The sequence below is a fragment of the Arachis duranensis genome, chromosome 4 (genome assembly GCF_000817695.3).
Source record: "Arachis duranensis cultivar V14167 chromosome 4, aradu.V14167.gnm2.J7QH, whole genome shotgun sequence".
Lineage (NCBI taxonomy): Eukaryota > Viridiplantae > Streptophyta > Magnoliopsida > Fabales > Fabaceae > Arachis > Arachis duranensis.
Genome location: NC_029775.3, coordinates 115,111,808 through 115,132,520, shown reverse-complemented (window position 1 = coordinate 115,132,520; position 20,713 = coordinate 115,111,808). Strand labels below are relative to the sequence as shown.

Genomic DNA, 20,713 nt, shown 5'->3' with positions numbered 1-20,713 from the left:
AACCATGATGAAGAGAATTATTGAAAACTCTCATGGACATTCACTAAAGAAACAGAAGATTCTTAAAACTGGTGAATTTTGTTGTGCTGCATGTTCTCAGGGAAAGTTAATTTTAATGCCATCACCAGTAAAGATTGGATTTGAGTCCCCTGAATTCCTGGAAAGGATTCAAGGTAATATATGTGGACCTATTCATCCACCATGTGGATCTTTTAGATATTTTACGATCCTGATAGACGCATCTTCGAGATGGTCACATGTATGCTTATTGTCTTTCTTGCAACCTGGCGTTTGCGAGATTACTGGCTCAAATTATTCGATTAAAAGCACAATTTCTAGAAAATCTAATCAAAGTAATTCGTCTTGATAATGCTGGTGAATTTACTTCCCAAGCTTTTGATGCTTATTGTATGGCTAATGGAATAAGTGTTGAACATCCAGTAGCTTATGTTCACACACAAAATGGGTTAGCAGAATCACTTATTAAACACCTCCAATTAATTACTAGACCCTTTCTTATGAGAACAAATCTCCTAACCTCGGTTTGGGGCACGCTATTTTACATGCCGCAACACTTATTCGTTTGAGTCCAACGAGTTACCATCAGTTCTCTCCTATGTAATTAGCATTTGGCCAGCAGCCAAATATTTTTCATTTAAGAATATTTGGGTGTGCGATATATGTTCCCATTGCACCACCTAATCGCACCAAAATAGGACCCCAAAGAAAATTGGGGATATATGTTGAATATGATTCTCCATCTATAGTGAGATATCTTGAGATACAAACTGGAGATGTATCTAAAGCCCAGTTTGCAAATTTTCATTTTGATGAATCAAAATTTCCAACATTAGGGGAGAGAATAAGCTTCCTGAAAAGGAACTTAATTGGAATGCATCATCGTTGATGCATTTAGATTATCGATCAGGGCAATGTGAATTAGAAGTTCAAAAGATTATACATTTGCAAAGAATAACAAATGAATTGCCTAATGCATTTTTCGATACAAAGAGGATAACTAAATCTTATATACCAGCGAAAAATGCCCCAATTTGAATTGATGTTCCAGTAGGACAAGTAGCCACTGAAGCAAATTCACGCCAGAAGTGTGGCAGGCCTGTCGGTTCCAAAAACAAAAATCCTTGAAAAAGAAAAGAAGTAAATACGATTCCTGTTGAAAAAGACATAGTAGAGACACCTGCAATTGTCCAAAATTCTAATATAGTTTTAACGCCAGAAGACGTTCAGGTACCTGAAAATTGTGAAAATGACGAGATCTCGATAAATTATGTCTTTACAGGAAAGAAATGGGACCAAAATAAGACAATTGTCAATGAAATATTTGCATATAATGTGGCATTAAATATCATGCATGAAAGTAAGGATCTTGAGCCAAGATCAGTCAAAGAATGTCGACAAAGAAATAATTGGCCAAAATGGGAAGAAGCCATGAAGGCTGAATTAGACTCACTTGCGAAACGTGAAGTCTTTGGACCTGTAATCCGTCCACCTGAAGATGTAAAACCTGTTGGATACCGATGGATATTTGTGAGAAAACGAAATGAAAAAAATGAAGTTGTGCGCTACAAAGCCCGACTTGTGGCACAAGGTTTTTCACAAAGGCCTGGTATAGATTATGAAGAAACGTATTTCCCTGTAGTGGATGCGATAACATTGCGTTATTTGATCAGTTTTTCTGCATATCATAAACTATATATACATTTAATGGATGTGGTAATAGCCTATTTATACGACTCATTAGATCGGGATATCTATATGAAAGTCCCTAAAGCACTAAAGATATCTAAACTACCAATAAATATTCGCAAAGGTTATACTCAGTCAAATTGCAAAGATCTTTATATGGTCTAAAGCAATTTGGACAAATGTGGTATAATCGTCTTACTGAGTATCTGATCAAAAATGGATTCAAGAATGATGATATATATCCATGTGTTTTCATAAAGAAATTTACATCTAGATTCATTATAGGTGCTGTGTACGTTGATGATTTAAATATCATTGGGACTCTTGAAGAGATTCCAACAATTATAAAAACTCTAAAAGAATAGTTTGAGATGAAAGATCTTGGAAAGACTAAATTTTGTCTTGGCCTATAGATCGAGCATACAAAAAATGGGATCTTTATTCATCAAACAACATACACAGAAAAGATCTTGAAAAGATTTTATATGGATAAGTCACATCCATTAAGTACCCCAATGATCGTAAGATCTTTGGATGTGGAAAAGGATCAATTCGTCTTAAGGAAGAAAATGAATATATCCTTGGTCCGGAAGTACCATATCTTAGTGCCATTAGAGCGTTAATGTATCTTGCTAATAATACACGACCCGATATATCATTTGCTGTGAATTTACTAGCAAGATATAGTTCCTCTCCAACCAGAAGACATTGGAGTGGAGTCAAACAAATTTTTCGATATCTTCATGGAACGGTTGATATGGGATTGTTTTATCCATATGGATCCAAGTCACAACTCGTTGGCTATGCAGATGCTGGATACTTGTCTGATCCACACAAAGGGAGATCTCAAACAGGATACCTATTCACATATGGTGGTACAGCTATATCATGGAGGTCCACGAAACAGACAATTGCTGCAACATCCTCTAATCATGCCGAAATACTAGCGATTCATGAAGCAAGTCGCGAGTGTTTTTGGCTCAAGAGTTTGATCCAATATATTTTGTCATCATGTGGACTGATTGATCATAAGATAGCTCCAACTGTCTTGTTTGAAGATAATACAGCATGCATTGCCCAACTCAAAGGCGGATACATCAAAGGTGATAAAACAAAGCATATTTCTCCCAAATTCTTCTTCACTCACGATCTTCAAAATCAAGGGACAATTGATATCCAATAGATCCGTTCAAGTGACAATCTGGCAGATTTATTTACAAAGTCACTCCCAAAATCTTTCTTTGAAAAATTGGTACATCAGATTGGGATTCGCCGATTTCGAGATATTAAATGATGTCGACAAGAGGGGGAGACTAGGGGTGTTCACGGTGCGGTTTGGTTCGATTTTAAAAAAAAAGTCATCTGATCCAATCGTTTAATTTAACTGCGGTTCGGTTTGGTTTGATTTTTTTATCGAGGTCATCCGAACCAAATCAAACCAATTAAATTCGGTTTGATTTGTTCGGTTTTTTCAATCGATTAAAAAAATGTCATTCTATTTCACAAAGCCATAACATATAAAAGTAAAACTACATCCACAAGAGTAAAAAAAGCAACTACATCCATAAGAGTAAAAAAAGTCTTAATACAATGAAATTCAACGATAAAAGAAATTATAATACCACAATTAAAATTATTAAAAGTTTAATAGTCTATACAATAAAAGATAAAAAAAATTTTCAGCAAAAGACAATCATGTTTTGGTGTTCTCTCTTGTAAAAGAGCAAAACATCTTTAAACAAATCAACCTGAAATCAAAAGGCAAATAATAATAATAATAATAATAATAATAATAATAGTGTAATACTTTTTAGTACAATAATAGTAGCTTAGTAGACTCACACTAAGATTTAGATATAATTATTTGTTTAGAGAAAATAATACAGAATACATTATATATGGTATTAAACCGGAAACAAAAAGATAATAATAGATCAATTCTATATTTCTAAGAGATATCTTTTGAGTAAAATGAGATGAACCACACAAACATATCTTATCTAAGATTATAAGTCCAGAAATACAACATAGCAAATCATAGTCCATAAAATAAAATCTTAAAATGCAACTTCCATTATAAAGAAAGCAATAAAACAAAGTCTTTAACATCAAATATTCTTTCATTGTCGGCATAAAACTTCTAACAAACATCTCCATGTTCTCTGTTAAAACAATAGAGACAAATATGTTAACATATAGTGACGAGAATGGAAGCAAACACGCAGACGCAGAAGTGGAGAGGAGAAGGACGCCGTGCCTGAGGAGAGAGAACGGCGCGGTGAAGCTGCTAGGGTGATGGCGCAAGAGTGGCCGGTGGCTAGCTGTGAGGATTTTGAAGTTTGAACAAAGTGAAGAGTGAGTGAGTGACTGGAGTCTGGAGAGTTGGGGTTTGGATGGGAATAGAGAGTTAAAGAGGGCGCAACAACAAAGGTGAGAAGGGAATATAGGGTTAAAATTTTTTAATGGGTGAAATTACTAAAATACTCCCTATGTTAGAAATAAAGTAAGAGTATTTAAATAAATTTAACAATTCGGGGAATTATCGGGGATGGGGCGGGGATCCCCGCTCGGGTCCCCGCGCCTGTCTCGGGGGAATTTTGCTCCCCATCCCCATCCCCACGGGAAAAATTCCCCACCATCGGGGCCCCATTTGGGGCGGTCCCCGCGGGGATCCCCGCCTGCTGGGGATTTTTGACACCCCTACTCCTTTCAAATGCACCTTCAAATTTAGTTAGCACATCAATCAGAAAAGAATTCAAGTGCTCAACACAAAAAATATCAAATTCAAGCAAGCTCATATAAAACTTTCTATCCTTATATCAAGTTGGATGATTTAGAGTCTGGGTCTAAAGGGATATTTCTGATATAGGCTGCATGAGTTTGAGTTAACTTTAGGTAACAAATCTTGCTTTATAATATGCATTTCTTAAATACTTCTGTTTCAATTTTTGTATTTTAATGTTTTAAGTTTAATTTTTCTGCATTATAGTTGAAAGCATAGTGACATACTGTTAATCTTAACATGTCATAATCTACACTCATAATTAGCATGATATATAAATAAACAACCAAATAATTAAGGACATGCACAAATAAAGAATCAAATCTCTCATATACACATGTAAATCTTAATATCTGCATTGACTCTTTAGCCCTGTATAAAACACACACACTTATGTAAAATGTTTTAAGAACCAGCCTACAACAACATGACCTGATTCATGGAAAGCTTGCTCATCACCAGGTTGAAAAAATAGATATATTATTAGAAAAACTCTTAACAATTATTACAATAAACTCTAACAACACACATAACTTGGAGTAGAATGCTATTCTCCACACAATCTATCCACGGTAAACAAATTTAGAAATTCATTAAACAACCAGCAACAATACCAACAAAAGTAATTCATACCGTACAAAATCAAAATTCTGTTCTTATTATTCAAATTTAGCTGACCATACTGATTTCAATCTAACCATATAAAGATCCAAAAGCTCCAAAACATACTAAATCACTTCAAAAGTAATTCGGTAATTCAACACTCAACAGAACAGCAAAGCAAAATACAACATTTCAGTAATTCAACAGCACAAAACAAACACCAGAAGCAGTTGAAGCAATTGGAGATGAAGTAATGAACAAGAAACAGAACATCAATTCCAGTCAAGTTACATAGCTGACTCGATGGCTCGGGCTCCATATCTGACTTGAAACAGTGCTCTGTGTCCGCTGGGTGAGTGGATGGTGCTGGGTCCGACTTGCGAGGATGTTGCTGGGTGTCGGGTTCTCTGTGCTACTGGAGTAGTGGACTACTGGGTGCGACTTGCGACTTGCGAGGGAGGTCCTGGGCATCTGGGCGCTGGGATCTGGCTGTGGCTGGCTGTGTGCTGGGCTGCTCTGTCCGCGAGGAGGTCCTGGGAGCAGTGGAAGGGCGGCGATGCGAGGAAGGTCGGCGGTACGGCGAGGTGGTGGGAAGAACGGTCCCTCGCCAGCAGTGAGAGGTGCAGAGAGCGGTAGGCTAGGTTACGTGCATTTGGGGGTGGGGTGGGCTTGGTTTTTTTAGGATTTTTTTATCTTTCCGGTTTGGTTCGGTTCGGTTGAGGTTTTCAATGTCAGAACCGAAAACCGAACCGAACCGCAACAAAAACAGAAAAATACATTTTTTTTCGGTTTTCGGTTTGTTCAATTTTTTGTTTTTTCGGCTTGGTTGATCAGTTTAGTTCGGTCCGGATCGGTTTTGAACACCCCTAGGGGAGACTGTACTCTTTTTTCTTTGGTCAAGTTTTTTTTCATTGGATTTTTCTTGACAAAGTTTTTAATGAGGCAGTCCCCATCACAAAGGATATTGTACTCTTTTTCCTTCACTAAAGTTTTTTCCATTGGGTTTTTCTTTAGTAAGGTTTGATCGAGGTATAATCCTAAATGGTCATCCAAGAGTAGGGGTGTAATCGGCTCGGTTCGGTTCGGTTTTGGACCGAAAACCAACCGAACCGACCTGATCGGTTCTTCAAAGAGACCAACAGTTCGGTTGGCTGCAGTTTGAGCAACCGAACCGAACCGAACCGAACCAACAGCGGTTTGGTTCGGTCGGTTTTTTCGGTTTTTTTACACCTACTTATCTGAATTTAAAATGCCATAAAATAAAATTTAAAACCTTCAATAAACTAGAAAAACAAGAATTTATCACATCCAAATCCAATACAAATTCAACTTAATTAAACATAAAATAAAGACAATTAAAAATGTCTAGCAAAACAACAAGGTTAAAGGGTAAATGTGTAAAAACAAGGTTTCTTAACCAATATTTCGGTTCGGTTCGGTTCGGTTCGGTTTTTACTGAGCCAACCGAAAACCAAACCGAACCGATCGGTTTAATTCGAAAAAAAACCAAAAAAACCGATTTTTTCGGTTTTCCTTTCGGTTGTTGTAAATTTCGGTTCGGTTTTGCGGTAAAATTCGGTCCGGTTCGGTAACTTACACCCTTATCCAAGAGGGAGTGTTGTGATAAAAATGACAGATGGATGCCCATTAATGATATGGGCAACTGAAGTTTTCAAGAGAGAGAGTTGAGATTATTATGTAGATCAACTTTAATAAAAGTTGAATTTGTACAGCTATAAATAAGGTTTCATAGTCTTACGTACAATACACAAGCAATAAAACAAAAATCAATTCTCTCTCTTTACTTTTCAATACTTCTTTCTCTTTTATATATATACATTACAACATATAATATTAGTAAATACATATATAAATTATTATTGAACAAGTTTGTTTTCCCTCGTGTTGCATACAATACCTCGAAGGAAAAAAAAAGGACTTATTCCTTCTATTGACCTGGAATTTTTTAATTAAAAAAATAACTTGTAAATTATTCAACGAATATTCGTAATTTAATTCAATTCAATGACTACTTCAGGATTATGAATTGTCCACTAGGCTATTTATAGTTGGATTCAAATAAGATTGTACAATTCAAACAATACACGATTGGCTGATGAGCAAACATGGAATTAAGAACATCGAGAACACAAGACTTTGGTTCCAAGTATGTGTACATCTTCCACACCTAATATATTTGAAAATGTCTATGTACACTATATAATGAAATAAATTAGCTAAAAATAATACAAGTGGATTAGTTTTAAAATTAAGTTCTGGCCAAATGAAAAGTGGGGACAATAATTTCCCACAATGATTAAAAATTAAAGTGGTTAGTAATTTTAGCTACTGCAATAGTGATTTTTTTCAAAAGCAAAGCAACTCAAAATTCAAAACGGTGATAAAGGAGGAGGTCAAAAATATTATTCGGAGATTAAAATTAGTCACTAAAATTAGTTAGTAATGTATTTATGTATAAATATATGTATAATTTAATTTATTTTTAATATGTATCTATATTCTAACATATATTTTATATTGATGACTGACTTTAATAACTAATTTTAGTGTACATGTACTATAGTAAAAAAAAGAGGTGGCCGACAAAATTACTACTCAAGAGGAAGGTCTTGGTTTATTTTCAATTTTTCATGCCACATTATACTATTGAATATTGATAATCTAAATTCCTTTACACCGAAAATAAGAAACACTTTCCTTCCTTCTTTTTAACTTTTGTTAATACGTTGATTAAGAAACTTTGTTAGTTGTCTAGTAGCTATGAAATATGGATATTTCGTTAAATTATTGTGTATGCGTGTCGGACATATTTTGGACATGACACTTCTTGATATTCGTTCGACACACGTGTCTATTATATCTAAAACGTGTCTTAATATAAAATAAAAAAATTTTCACCAAACACGTTTGGACACACCTAAATACCATCACGTGTCAGCGTGTCCAATCTTATTCTTAACATATATTCTTGAAATAAATTTAGATATATTTTATATTATTATTTATTAAAACAAAAAATATTTTAAATACGTGATACAATTAAAATAAAATATTAAAAATAATTAAAAATTTAATTTATATTTTAATATCAATAAAATATCAAAATATCATTATACTTTATCTAAAAAATACTTTATATTTTATATGTATGCGTGTTCCCGTGTCTTATAAAATTTTAAAATTCGCGTATCGGCGTATTCTATGTCATATCGTGTCCCGTATTCGTGTCAGTGTCTTGCATCATAGTCTAGTAGGAATGACGTTTGGGTGTAGTTTAATGCAAAAGAGTGTTGAAGAGAATAAAGCATTGAATTTACTAATAATTTAAATTTTTTGTATGTTTAATTATAGGAAAAGTATAAGGTTACATCATTTATATGGCGGAAACAGTTATATTTGGTTTTGGAAAAGTATAAGGAACCAAAAGCTTATAAGCCAAAAACTAAACAAAACTATATTAATTGATATCAATAATTAATTAATTTTAAATTTTTAAATTTAAAATTTAAAAAATTTTAAATTGATTAAGTAAACCTAATTAAAACCTATAAAAATCTTCCTCTTTTTTCTCACATTAATCTATCCACTTCTAACAATCACAAATTCGAAAAATATATAAAAAAACATCCATTTAATATAAAAAAGAAACATTCTAATACTTAGTAGAAGAAACATCCATATATATTAACTCGTAAAAATTTTGAATTCATCCAAAAGTATTTGGCTGGGTTTTGGCTGATATGCTTTTGGTTCCCTAGCTTTACGGAAAAGTATAAGGAACCAAAAATTTATCAGCCAAAAACTTTAAAAAATTTTAAATTGATTAAGTAAACCTAATTAAAACCTATAAAAACCTTCCTCTTTTTTCTCACATTAATCTATCCATTTCTAACAATCACAAATTCAAAAAATATATAAAAAAACATCCATTTAATATGAAAAAGAAACATTCTAATACTTAATAGAAGAAACATCCATATATATTAACTCATAAAAATTTTGAATTCATCCAAAGGTATTTGGCTGGGTTTTGGCTGATATGCTTTTGGTTCCCTAGCTTTACTCTTAATTATACCATTTTAAAAATTATTAACACATATTCTAAAGAATAATTATTTCAATTCATAAACGTATAAAAAGATCAAAACAACAGTTAACAGACCATACAAATAACGACCAAGCAGTAATAATAACCAATTAGACCATACAAATAGAAGAAGACTTCTATTCTCTTCCAAAATTAGGCTATTCTCTTCCAAAATTAGGTGGTGTGGTTCGGACATAACATTAAATTAAGCATGTGTATGTGGCTCAGTTAAATTTTGTCAGATCATAACATTAGTAGGTATATATGTAAACCATTAGTAGTCTAACTACTATAATTAAGGTAGACGAACATAGATTCTTTGTTAACAATTTAAATTAATATATGTTCATCTTCGCTTTATAGAAAATTAAAGTGGTAGTGTTATCTGACAAGGATTTTATTATGATTGCTACTTGATAAGGATTAACCTTTTTTTAAGACTTAATTAATGATACATCTTGATAATGATATTAATGAATGCTACCCTCTCAAAATGTTGGGTTGACGCAATTGGTTGGATTATATTGTCCTTCAGAGAAATTTCTTATGAATTTTCTAATTAACGTTGTGGTGTGTAAGTTTTACATAAGTGAAGTCCACGTTTGCCATTCATAAATTTCCTTACATTAAAATATTGAAGTTCTTCATCAAAAGATAGTAATATTAACAACTCAACAAGCAAGATCACCTCAAAAATAATGAAATAAAATGACCAATCAAGACAATATACACTAATTTTCTTATTAATTACATTATTTTTTTCTGAATCATGTACATTACAATTTACATTAGTTTTTGGTCGTTAACTTATGTTTTACATTACTCAACAAAAGAGCATGTACAAAAGAAGCCCATGTATATACCAAGATGGAAAACTAAGCCCAAAATACATGCCTCATGGTTGTGTCTTCTTGTGTGGTCAAAACATCCGAATCCAATTAAAAAAAATAATTATTTTATTAATTTTTATAACTTTATTAAATTTATAATTAAATTTTTATATATTTTTTAATTGAGTTCTTAAATCATTTTAAATTTTATAATTAGATTCCTACCATAATAAAAATATTTGAATTAGGAGAATATTTTCTTTTCAAATGCAAATACCATTACTACTTTCACATTTAGAGGATCACAGTAAACTTCTTCCTTGTGTTTATATATTAAGTTCTTTCAAGTTAAGCGATAATTATCACCATAGAAATCTAATTATAAAATTTTTTAAATGATTTAGAAATTCAATAAAAAATATATATATAAAAATTTAATTGCAAATTAATAATATTATAAAAATTAAGAGAGTAATTTAAAACCTAAAAAGAAATCCAAACTATGTTCCTGCTCCCCTTTTTTATTTTGCATTAGCATCTCCTCAAATCCTAACACTTTTTCCTGAACATTTCTTTTCTCGATGAATTTCCCATAGACTGTATATGATTGCTGCTAGCTTGTTTTTTCTAGTCACAAAATATAATTCTTCCATCTTTTTTCTGGTGATCTATTTTTATCTAATTCTCTGTGCTGCATAAAAAAAGAATAATATAATTTGTTAAAATATATACACACTAACAACTCAATTTTATTGTACACTTAATAAATTCTTGCCTCATAACTCTTATTGAATTATATTTTGATTATTTTCTGGCCTCTTTAAATTATAAACCCTAGCGATTTATGCATGTTACGGTTTTCATCATTTTAATAAGGAATTTGGAAGTTTATTAATGAATGTTAATACTCAATAAAGATTTAAAAGAAAAAGCATTTGTAACATTTTTTTTTTTTTGCATTTGACGATGTTATTAAAATCTTGAAACTTTTGTGTTTCCTTTTTCAAGAAAGAGCTTCCAACTTTATATCTTTGATAAACCTATATTCTAAAACACTCTTTAAAAAGATTGTAATAATAATTATAGGTAATTATCTGTACAAAGTTATCTTCATGTAAAAAGAATAAGCAACTATTATTAAATAATTTAATATATTTTACTAAATTATTATTTAATAATTTTTAATAATCATCTTTACACACAAAAATAACTTCACGTGAGTAATCACCTGTTACGATTGATATTTATATATTATATATTATATATTATATTATGTAAGTAGGAAGCGAACCTCAATTGGTTTATCATCGGATTCTTGTTCTCTTGACTCCACAATTTCCACGTCCCAAAGAATCCAATTTGCTGTTGCAGTTCTATGAGGGTTGTCGTGTGTGACGGAGTTCTTCCACGGCCGTAGCCGGAAATCGTTGGCTCGCAAGAATCCGCCGCCGTCACGTGTCTTGAGTTTCACCTACAAAAGAATACATACAACATACATTATTATTTAATTTCTCCATACTTGTTTGACATTAATTAATAATCATAAGATATAATAAAATGTTGTCCAAAATATCATATCATATATACCAGCATCCCATCTCTTATGGGTTCCCATTCAAATGATGAAGAATTCAACAAATTTGAAGGAAGTGGTTGTTGCATGACTTTCTTGCCCGCGGATCCTAATAAGAATGGGATGTTGGTGGCTGTTAAGTAATTCCCAAAAAAACTCTTCAATCGGATCAAGTTGTTATCATCATGATTCAAAATCTCCACCGTCCATTTGGCGTTGTCATAACATCCTTGGAGGTCTTGATAAATGGTTTCTCCATCACCGTTTGCCATTAAGTACTTGTCATGGTAGCTCTTTAGGCGCACAACTTTGGCATTTTGGAAGAATTCCATTGATTACACACACAACACTCAAAACTATAAAAAAGGTTTTGAGATTGGTGATGATGATTGATGATTGTTTAATTTGGGTATATCTCATCATCAAGAAATTGTGGATTCATGGATTATATATTTATTGCAATTGAATATAATGGGGGAGTTGTTAATTAATTACAATAATAATGAGTTGTTATTATTGGTATATTTAGTATGAAAAGAAACAAGATTAAGAATAATTAGGATGGAAATTTTTATTATTTGACTTGTTAATTACAATAATGAGTTGTTAAGCTTAACAAAGGTATCAGCTAGTTGATGATGCATGCATGCATGTTGTTTTTTCCAAATAAGTTAGTTTGTTTTTTCATTTATAAATCTTGTATTTGGAAACAAGTATGTGATTTCTTTTATCGTCATAAAATTGTTCTGGAAGTTAAAAACGACGATGAATTTGAACAATATTATGAATGCGATATTGCATTATGGAAATATATAGGAAAGTCTATTATTGTGAAACATACATTATTGTCGTCTACTATAACCACATAAATATTTAAATAAATAGGAAATTAAAGAGAACCATTAGAAATTAAAGGATAAACAAATAACTTAAGAGAAATGTTTAGGACTAATAAAATTATTATTTTTTGTTATTATTTTTAATTAATTATTAATTTTTTTTAGTCTAATAATTTAATAATATATTTTTAACCTATATTTTCAACATTGATAGTTAATTACTAGCTAATAAAAAATAATAAATTCTGCTATTTCTCTAATATTTTTCATAACTTAAATATGAAAAAAGAAATCCATTCATATATTGAAACAATAAAAATTTTTATAACACTAACTAAAGATCCAATACATATCAAAATGAATAAACACTTAAATTTGATTTTTAAAAAAAATCAGATTCAACACTTTAGTCTTTATAAATTTTTGTTTTCTAAAAGCCTTAAAAAATTATTCTGATCAGACAAGTTGGTCATTTTGTCATTTAAAAAAAAACTAATTTATTTTATAATAATACTTTATAAAATTTAATTGTCTTATAATAAATTTTTTTAATAATTTATTTGTCTCATACGTTTAATACAAATTTAATTAAGAACAACAGAAAAATCAATTTATTTGACGAAAGAAATTACAAAAATATTTTTATTAAAGTAAATTTGTTAAAACTAAAGTATTTATTTTAAAATTCTTTATACTAATTTAAATTTACTCTATATTAAACATTACCACATGAAATCTCTCCCTTCGGAGCATGATTGATACTTTAAAAAAGAAATATTATCTGCATGGACAGCTTGATTTTTTTTTTAAAGATAGAAGATTATATTTTATTAATTATTGAAAAATAAAATATAAAGATATTTAAAAATAGGATAGTATAATAAAAGGTGAAAATTTTTTAAAATAATATACTAAAAATATTCATTTAACTATATATGATCGAAAAATGAAGAAGAGTTTTAAAGAAAAAAATAATAAGTCAAATTGAATAAAACACTAAGAATTTGTCTCATATAGATGATAATCTAAATTGAAAATTTTTTTATTTTTACGGAGCAACTTGATAAAACTTGTTAGAATGATAGATGATATTGAAGTAGCACTTTTAAAAATTAACTGATTACAAGTTTTTATCAGTTCCAAACTTCCAGCAAATGATAGCAAGCAATTAAGGATTATGCCAGTCAGTATTCTTCAATTAATGGATTAAGCATCTTTGTTTTGATGCAACTCACTATATCTAAAAATTGTTAGGATTCTAAAGAGGAAGAGAGTCACGAAAGTAACTCTGAGACTATACTTCCTTAATTTTAGAGCGATCGATCAAACGATGAGTTATTGTTTCTGTTGTTTTATGACAGCAGAAACATATTGGCGATATATATAAATAATAGGGGTAAATCTGAGCAAGTACCAAAAATCGACCATAAAAAACTTTTTAGATAAATAGCTTAATTTTATGAAATAAGTTTAATTTTTATAAATTAATTTACGGTTTTTTTACTGCATTTAATTAGTGTAAATTTCCAGAAATAAATAAGAAAATAAATAATCAATTTTATAACTTAAAATTGTATTATATTACTTGAAATTATTCAAATTTTATTATAATTTATTTTTATTTTACTAAATTTTAACTGACAATTTATAGTATCTTAAAAAATTAATTTTTAAATAAAATTTTTATTTTTATTTTTATTTTTAGTAATTAGATGCTTTAACTCTTAAAACCAATTTAAAAATAACGTGTCTGCTTGTTTGGTATGTCAGGAAATTACATACAAGCTATTAATTATACTATATATGATATCATCAGTTCCGAGATCTGAATGGTATACATTTGCATTATTAATGATGCCATATTTTAGATTCAAGCAACCTCCGCCAAACCATAATTAAATTTAAAAGGGTATTAGGTGCGTTGCAAGTAATAAACAAAGGGAAACAAAATTTTATTAGGTGTATAGATCGAAATTTAGGAGGAATAGATATTAATCAATTTGAGGTGAACTAATAATTAATTTATTAGTTTATTAAATAAATATTAAAAATTTAAATTTTATCTATTATATACAGTAATTTATTAATTAAAATTTTTTTTATAGATTTATCTACAGAAATTAGTGTATCTATTATTTTTTTATTGTCAAGACATATTCGGTGATAGAGACATTAATTTAAATTGTATTCAGCTTATTCTTTAATTGCATTATCTTGACTTTGATTTGAGAAGAATCTTTGAACCTCTTTTAAATCTACTATGTGTACACACATCCAACTATCTTTATTGTAAATGGTTTGTTCATTGAAGCTAATAACTATGATTTGAGGAGTGCATCTTGTCTTTTTTACTTCTGAAACTCAAGATTTGTTGTGCTAGTTCCACCATTCTCAGACACCAGAAACTGCTGAGGTATGATGTGATTCAGCATGTCATTACCTTCAATCATTGACTCTTGCCTGATCTTTTCACTGGAGGTAGTTGTCCTCATCTAATTTCATCGAGATCGGAGTTGTGAATTCTTGCACCATGGTGATTGAATCTTGCTGCTGAATAGACTTGATCTTCTTGAATTTTACGGAAGCTGTGGTGCCAAAAATTCTGATACCTTGAAAGGTATCAGGAATTTCTGGTGTGTGATAGAAAGAATCAAATCTGAGAGGAAGAGTGAGTAGTGAAGAAGAGTTTCAAGAACAGAAAGAGAGGAAGAAGAATGTGACCTGAATTCATTCCAAATATATAATTGGTAAAGTGAGTGTACAGTGAGTGAGTGAGTTATTTTATACTTAAAAAGAAAAGTTTTTTTAGAAGAGTATGGAAGTGTTAACTTGTAACTAATTATTGAACCGAATTATTAGCTGTTAATTGAATTGCTAACTTTTAACTAACTTCTTTTAAACAAAAAAACTAGCTTCCTATTCTCTTTTTAGCTGACTCAGCAGTCATGCAATAACATCAATAGACTTAAGACATTCCTATCAAGTAATAATATATTTTTAAATAAAATTTAAATCTGTAACAAATTATTTTAATATATTAAATTTGAAAATATTTAAAAAAAAAGAAAAATAGATATAATGATGTGCTGAATTCATATTTTATTTTCTAATTACTTGTGTTTTACATATTTTAAAAGTGATTTAATGTGTTATCTATCTTACCTTTGATCATCTAAAAAATATTATTAAAAGATTAAATATCTTTTTAAATCCTAAATTTTTCTATAATTTAGTAAAAAAGGGAATGCCATTTTACATAGATACAAGAACATGATTGAAATATATAGAAAGTGGGAAAAAGATCATAATAACCTCAGAGCTTTTATTGTTTTTCTATATATCTAAAATATATTTTCTTACTTTTGGAATTTTTTCTTATATTTCAGTTTTCTACGTACATTTTAAATTCACTATATATGTACTGCCATTGTTAATAAGTTTTTGACGGAATTAAATTGATTCACTTTTAAAATATTTGAATATAATTTAAAAAAATGGTTAAGAACAATGTGAAATCTTACAAAAAACATTTGAGTACACTTTACTCATAAATTAAGAAAGTGAAAAAAAAAAACAAGAAGGAAATAAAGCATATATATAATGTGTTATTAATTATATATATTTTAATAGAATATTTGACAAAAGAGGTTTTAGCTAGATATTATTTAATTATTTCCTTAACATTAAATAATAAATTATTTGTCAAGCTAATGTACTTATCTTATAACATACCTTGAAAAGAAGGTTATTTCTTTAGTAGAATTTTAAGGTGTCATTTTTTACATTCATTCTGAGTTTTTAACAAAATATTAATATATTTTCATCTTCACTCATCTTTACCTTTATTACGTTACCATTCCTATATGAAATTATTCTCATTACACTTCATAAACATGACATGTTTCAATTCATTCATACACCTTCTTTTTGTCTGTATTCATTTATTTTTTTGTCTTACTTTTTTATTCCTACCAAATCTACAAATTTGTGTGTTTCAAAATTCAAATTTTGAATTGAAAAATATCATGAATTATTTCCTCTCAGTCTCAATCTCTTCCCAATTGTTTCCTCTCTGGAAGCTCCGTTGGCCAACGACGATCCCTCCGCCTGTTCAATGAAGCAGTCGTGCATCGTGTGGACGCCTCGGCTGCACGAGGACTTCAATGCCATGATGGACGCGACTGTGGCGGCGGTAGGGTTTTGCTGGTTGACGAGGCAGCGACGATTATATTTTTCTTCTGCATCTCGGCATCTTAATGCATCGGTGGATTCACACACCTCCCTTTCTTCTTTTTTATCCCGGTTAAATTCTTCAATTAAGCATCTCTCTTTCTTTGTTATGCGTCCAAGTATCTTCCACCTCCTTCTTCCGAACAAAGTTTGAATTTGAATTTTGAATTGAAAGATAATTTCATTTTTCTATATTAAGAGAATTTTATTTTGTTCTTCTCATTTGTTTTTTTGGTTGGCGACACTGGAATTCAGGTTGTGAAGAATTTCACTCATGGAATCCATGGGAATGGTGCTTTTGTGCATTTCGGACAAGGATTCGAAAGGAATAGGGTTACTTCTTCTGCTTTGAGTTGCACACCTAGAAAACGCTCCCGATAAAGCCAAAGACAAACATGCTTCTCATGAGTAGAGTATCCAACTACAACACTTATTAATTTGCCATGACCTTCGATGAAGATTCCATGGATCGCAGCAAGGTCTTCGTCAACGCCTTGCAGGTTCTCTCTCATTTTCCTTCTAACTGTTTCATTCTCAGCTCATATTTGCATTTATTTTTCACTGTGTTGATCTTTTGACTTTCGGTTACTCTCTGGTTTGATAGCGAAGATGAATTCTATTTTGCAGATAAAATGCGGTGATAATGGCGTCGATGAACTAGAATGTGAAAGAAAACAATGTTACTAATTCCCATTTTCTGAACAATGGTGAACAACCAAAAAATTCCTGTCTCCGTATTAAGTTTCATGACTTTTTAAATGTTTCTTGAAATGAAAAATTTGTCCACTTGCCTAATCATCTATTTAGTTCTGTCGGATTCAATGCTCCATCATTCATTGAGTTCTTACCAAGTAAATATATTATGAAGACCTATACATATTCCTACATATGCTTTGTAACCAACTATGAGATTGAATACGGCTCACTGGTAATTACAATTGAATTTTTTTCCTACAATTTCTATTGCTTATTATTAATATTTATGTTGTTCTAATTAATTTTGTTATTTCTATAAATTATTATTAATATTAGTATAATTTATTTAATATTTCTCATTGTTAATTTCTTCACAAAAGTTTTGCATCCTGATTTTGTACTCCATGCATTCCCCTCAAGACATGATTACGTTCATGTGGTTCAAGAAGAGGGTTTTTCATATCACACGGAACTGCGATGGACTCTTTTGAATGATTTTTGTAAAGCAATTATCAACAAGGGTTGGAGAGCTTTTGCAAATTGCAACCTTCTTCGTCATGGAAGCATATTAAGATTTAAAGTATCCTCTTTAGATGAGACTATTATGTTTGATGAAGTTTTGAAAATTTGAATTATGTGACTTAGTATAAGATGTAATTTCTTTAGTAGCAACTTTGTTCACATTAAATCAATTTTTTGTTAAGTCACTTATTAAACCATGCCATGAAAGTTTGTTTGTATTCTGCACTAAAGGAGTTTCCTGTTTGAAACAAATGGTTCATCAAGTTACTTGCCTATGTTATATTTTCAGTTTATTTATGTTTTATCTTATTTAGTCATCAAGAAATGTACTTAGTTCTTATCAATCAATCAATTCTAATTTTTCCATCATTATTTTTCTTCAAATTTCTATAGATTTATAACAAATCAATGTTAATATGGACACAATTGTATTAATTTTGTATATATAAATCTACGTATTATATTTGTGTTAGTTCCATTTCTTATATTTTTAATTACTATGTTTTCAATATATTAACCAAAATGTTAAAAAAGAATTTAAAAACAAATTCTAATATTATATTACGCAACATTTTTGTTTCTACCGTCTAAAAATATTACTATTCATCATCGGCAATATGTACAAAAACTTCAACATATAACAACTCATTTGTAATTAGTTTTTGTTCACTAATTCAATTATCTAATAAATAATTTCTAATGAGTAAATAAAGGCCAATAGAGATTTGTTGCTACTTTAGTAAATTTATAGCAATTTCCTTCTACTCCTTTACAATAATGAACAGTATAATACTATAACATATTATGCAGCGTTAATTATTTTTGAAATTCTTTACAATACACGTATGCATAAAGCTGTGATTAAAAAAATCTGCATGCATAATCATTATAATAGTATTCATTTCATGCATTTGCTATAAAGTATTTTCGTAGATTCGTAGATAAGAGTGAATTTGGTGTAGTTCTTTCAGTCATGTATTTTAATTCATTTGTTATATTTTTTATCTATATTTTCATGGTTACACTTTACATAACTAAACTATTTTTTCTTGACTTCATATGCAAATAAAAGCATCAATAATCATTGTATTTTGGATTCAGTTGTATATAAAATAAGATATATATAGAATAAGTATTGCAACTCATGAAAGAAAAGATAGACTTATACAATTTTGCTCCATTTTTTATTGTTCACTTCATGTTATCTCAAAAATTTCATTTTTTAACCTTTTTGTGAAGTTCACCTTGCAATGAAATTCACAGATTATAAGATTAGCCCAAGTTAGCCAGAATAAGAAGAAAACTAATCATGAAGAAAAAAAAATAGCTGCAACACTCAATCAAGTATGGATGCTGTCCCACTCCCTGGTTAGTTCAATATTTACATAATCTTTTAATTTTAGTTATTTTAAATGTTGTATCTGTTAAATAATTTTTTGATTATGTGTTAACAAAATGTTTTATTTTGTGTTAAAAAAAATTAAAACCAGCTACCACCCTAGACCCATTGCTCCCTGTTAAGAGACCAGTAACATCTTTAGATCATCAGCCATCTAACTCACTCCCAGCAGGTGCAATAGATTCATCCATTGATCAGATAAATCTTTCTCTTGATCAAGCATCTGAAGATCCTGGCAGACAAAAAAAATTAACACGCACTACCCACAACAGCTTACATACTAATAGTGATTTACGTAGGCCACTTGCAAGTATTTCAAATGGTACGTGTGTTTTATATTTTTAATCCCGTTAACTAGAGGTGTTCGATTTGCATTTTGGTTCGAATTTTATAAAGAATATTCATCCAAAACAATTATCTTCCTTTTATGTACAAACTAAATTTATGTTGCTCTTTTAAGAGTAACATCAAAATTTGGGTTACCAGTATTAATTGAGAATAATTCTGCCAAATCAAAAGATACAATAATCAACGTGGTTTATATAAAAGTTTTTTAAAATATCTGTTGATTATGTATAATTTTAAATTCTATTTAACATGTATTTTTTAAATATTTATGTTCTACAAAAATTGTTAATTTCTATATGTATTATGTATTGCTTTATGTAAAATTATGAAATTTTTTCGTCTGAATTGTTATACTAAAAAAGTCATATATATACTCTTTTAATGTTATCAAAAATTAAAGTAATTTAAATATTTTTAATCGATCCAATTTATTATAAAACACTCATATATATAATAACATAAAAACATTTTTATAATGAATATTTTTTATTAAACTTATCATATCCGTACATCACATGGGACAATTGACTAGTATATATAGATATATAGGTAATTGAATGACTGTCTAAAGGTATTTGTCTTCATAATTAACGTTTAGTACATTCTATATATGTAAAATAATTTACAGAAAATATTATTGGATTTAATCTTATCCAAAGGGAGAAATTTTATATAGTTATACAACCATACATTGTTATCATATTGTGAAATCTTATATATATAATTATGTGATAATATTAACAACTTAATATTATTCTCTCAGTTTCACATCACAATATCAAAATTAATCACTTAATAATTACAGAAATAAAAGCTAAAAAAGCTTTAAAACTAGTCAATTATTCTAGATATGTTTATCAAACTGAACTTGATATTTATAACTTTTAAAAGTATGCCTTTCTATAAATATAAATATCCTTTCTTATTTTTAAGATTTGAATCCAAAACTTTTTAATTCAAGTATAAGAAGATCTTTCTTGTATTAATTAAATAACTAATAAACCCTTACACAAATAACGCAATCTTCCAAACTCAAAAGTCAAAACATTCCCATCACGTCCATTGCTCTTAAACAA

General features: G+C 29.7%; 1 protein-coding gene across 1 annotated transcript; it reads right to left on the bottom strand.

Annotated features, from left to right (window-relative positions):
- Positions 1 to 10,661: 10,661 nt before the first annotated feature.
- LOC107486396 (uncharacterized) lies at positions 10,662 to 11,935 on the bottom strand. The gene is made up of 3 exons (XM_016106932.3): positions 11,618 to 11,935; positions 11,322 to 11,501; positions 10,662 to 10,721 (listed from the first exon to the last, which is right to left on the bottom strand). Exons 1-3 carry the CDS (start codon positions 11,933 to 11,935, stop codon positions 10,662 to 10,664), a joined length of 558 nt encoding a protein of 185 aa, XP_015962418.2.
- Positions 11,936 to 20,713: the final 8,778 nt, after the last annotated feature.

Coding starts and splice junctions, on each gene's coding strand:
- LOC107486396 (XM_016106932.3), bottom strand. CDS start 11,935: ATGGAATTCTTCCAAAATGCCAAAGTTGTGCGCCTAAAGAGCTACCAT. Junction 11,502..11,617: donor CCATAAGAGATGGGATGCTG/GTATATATGATA, acceptor ATTCTTTTGTAG/GTGAAACTCAAGACACGTGA. Junction 10,722..11,321: donor CCGATGATAAACCAATTGAG/GTTCGCTTCCTA, acceptor TTTTTTATGCAG/CACAGAGAATTAGATAAAAA.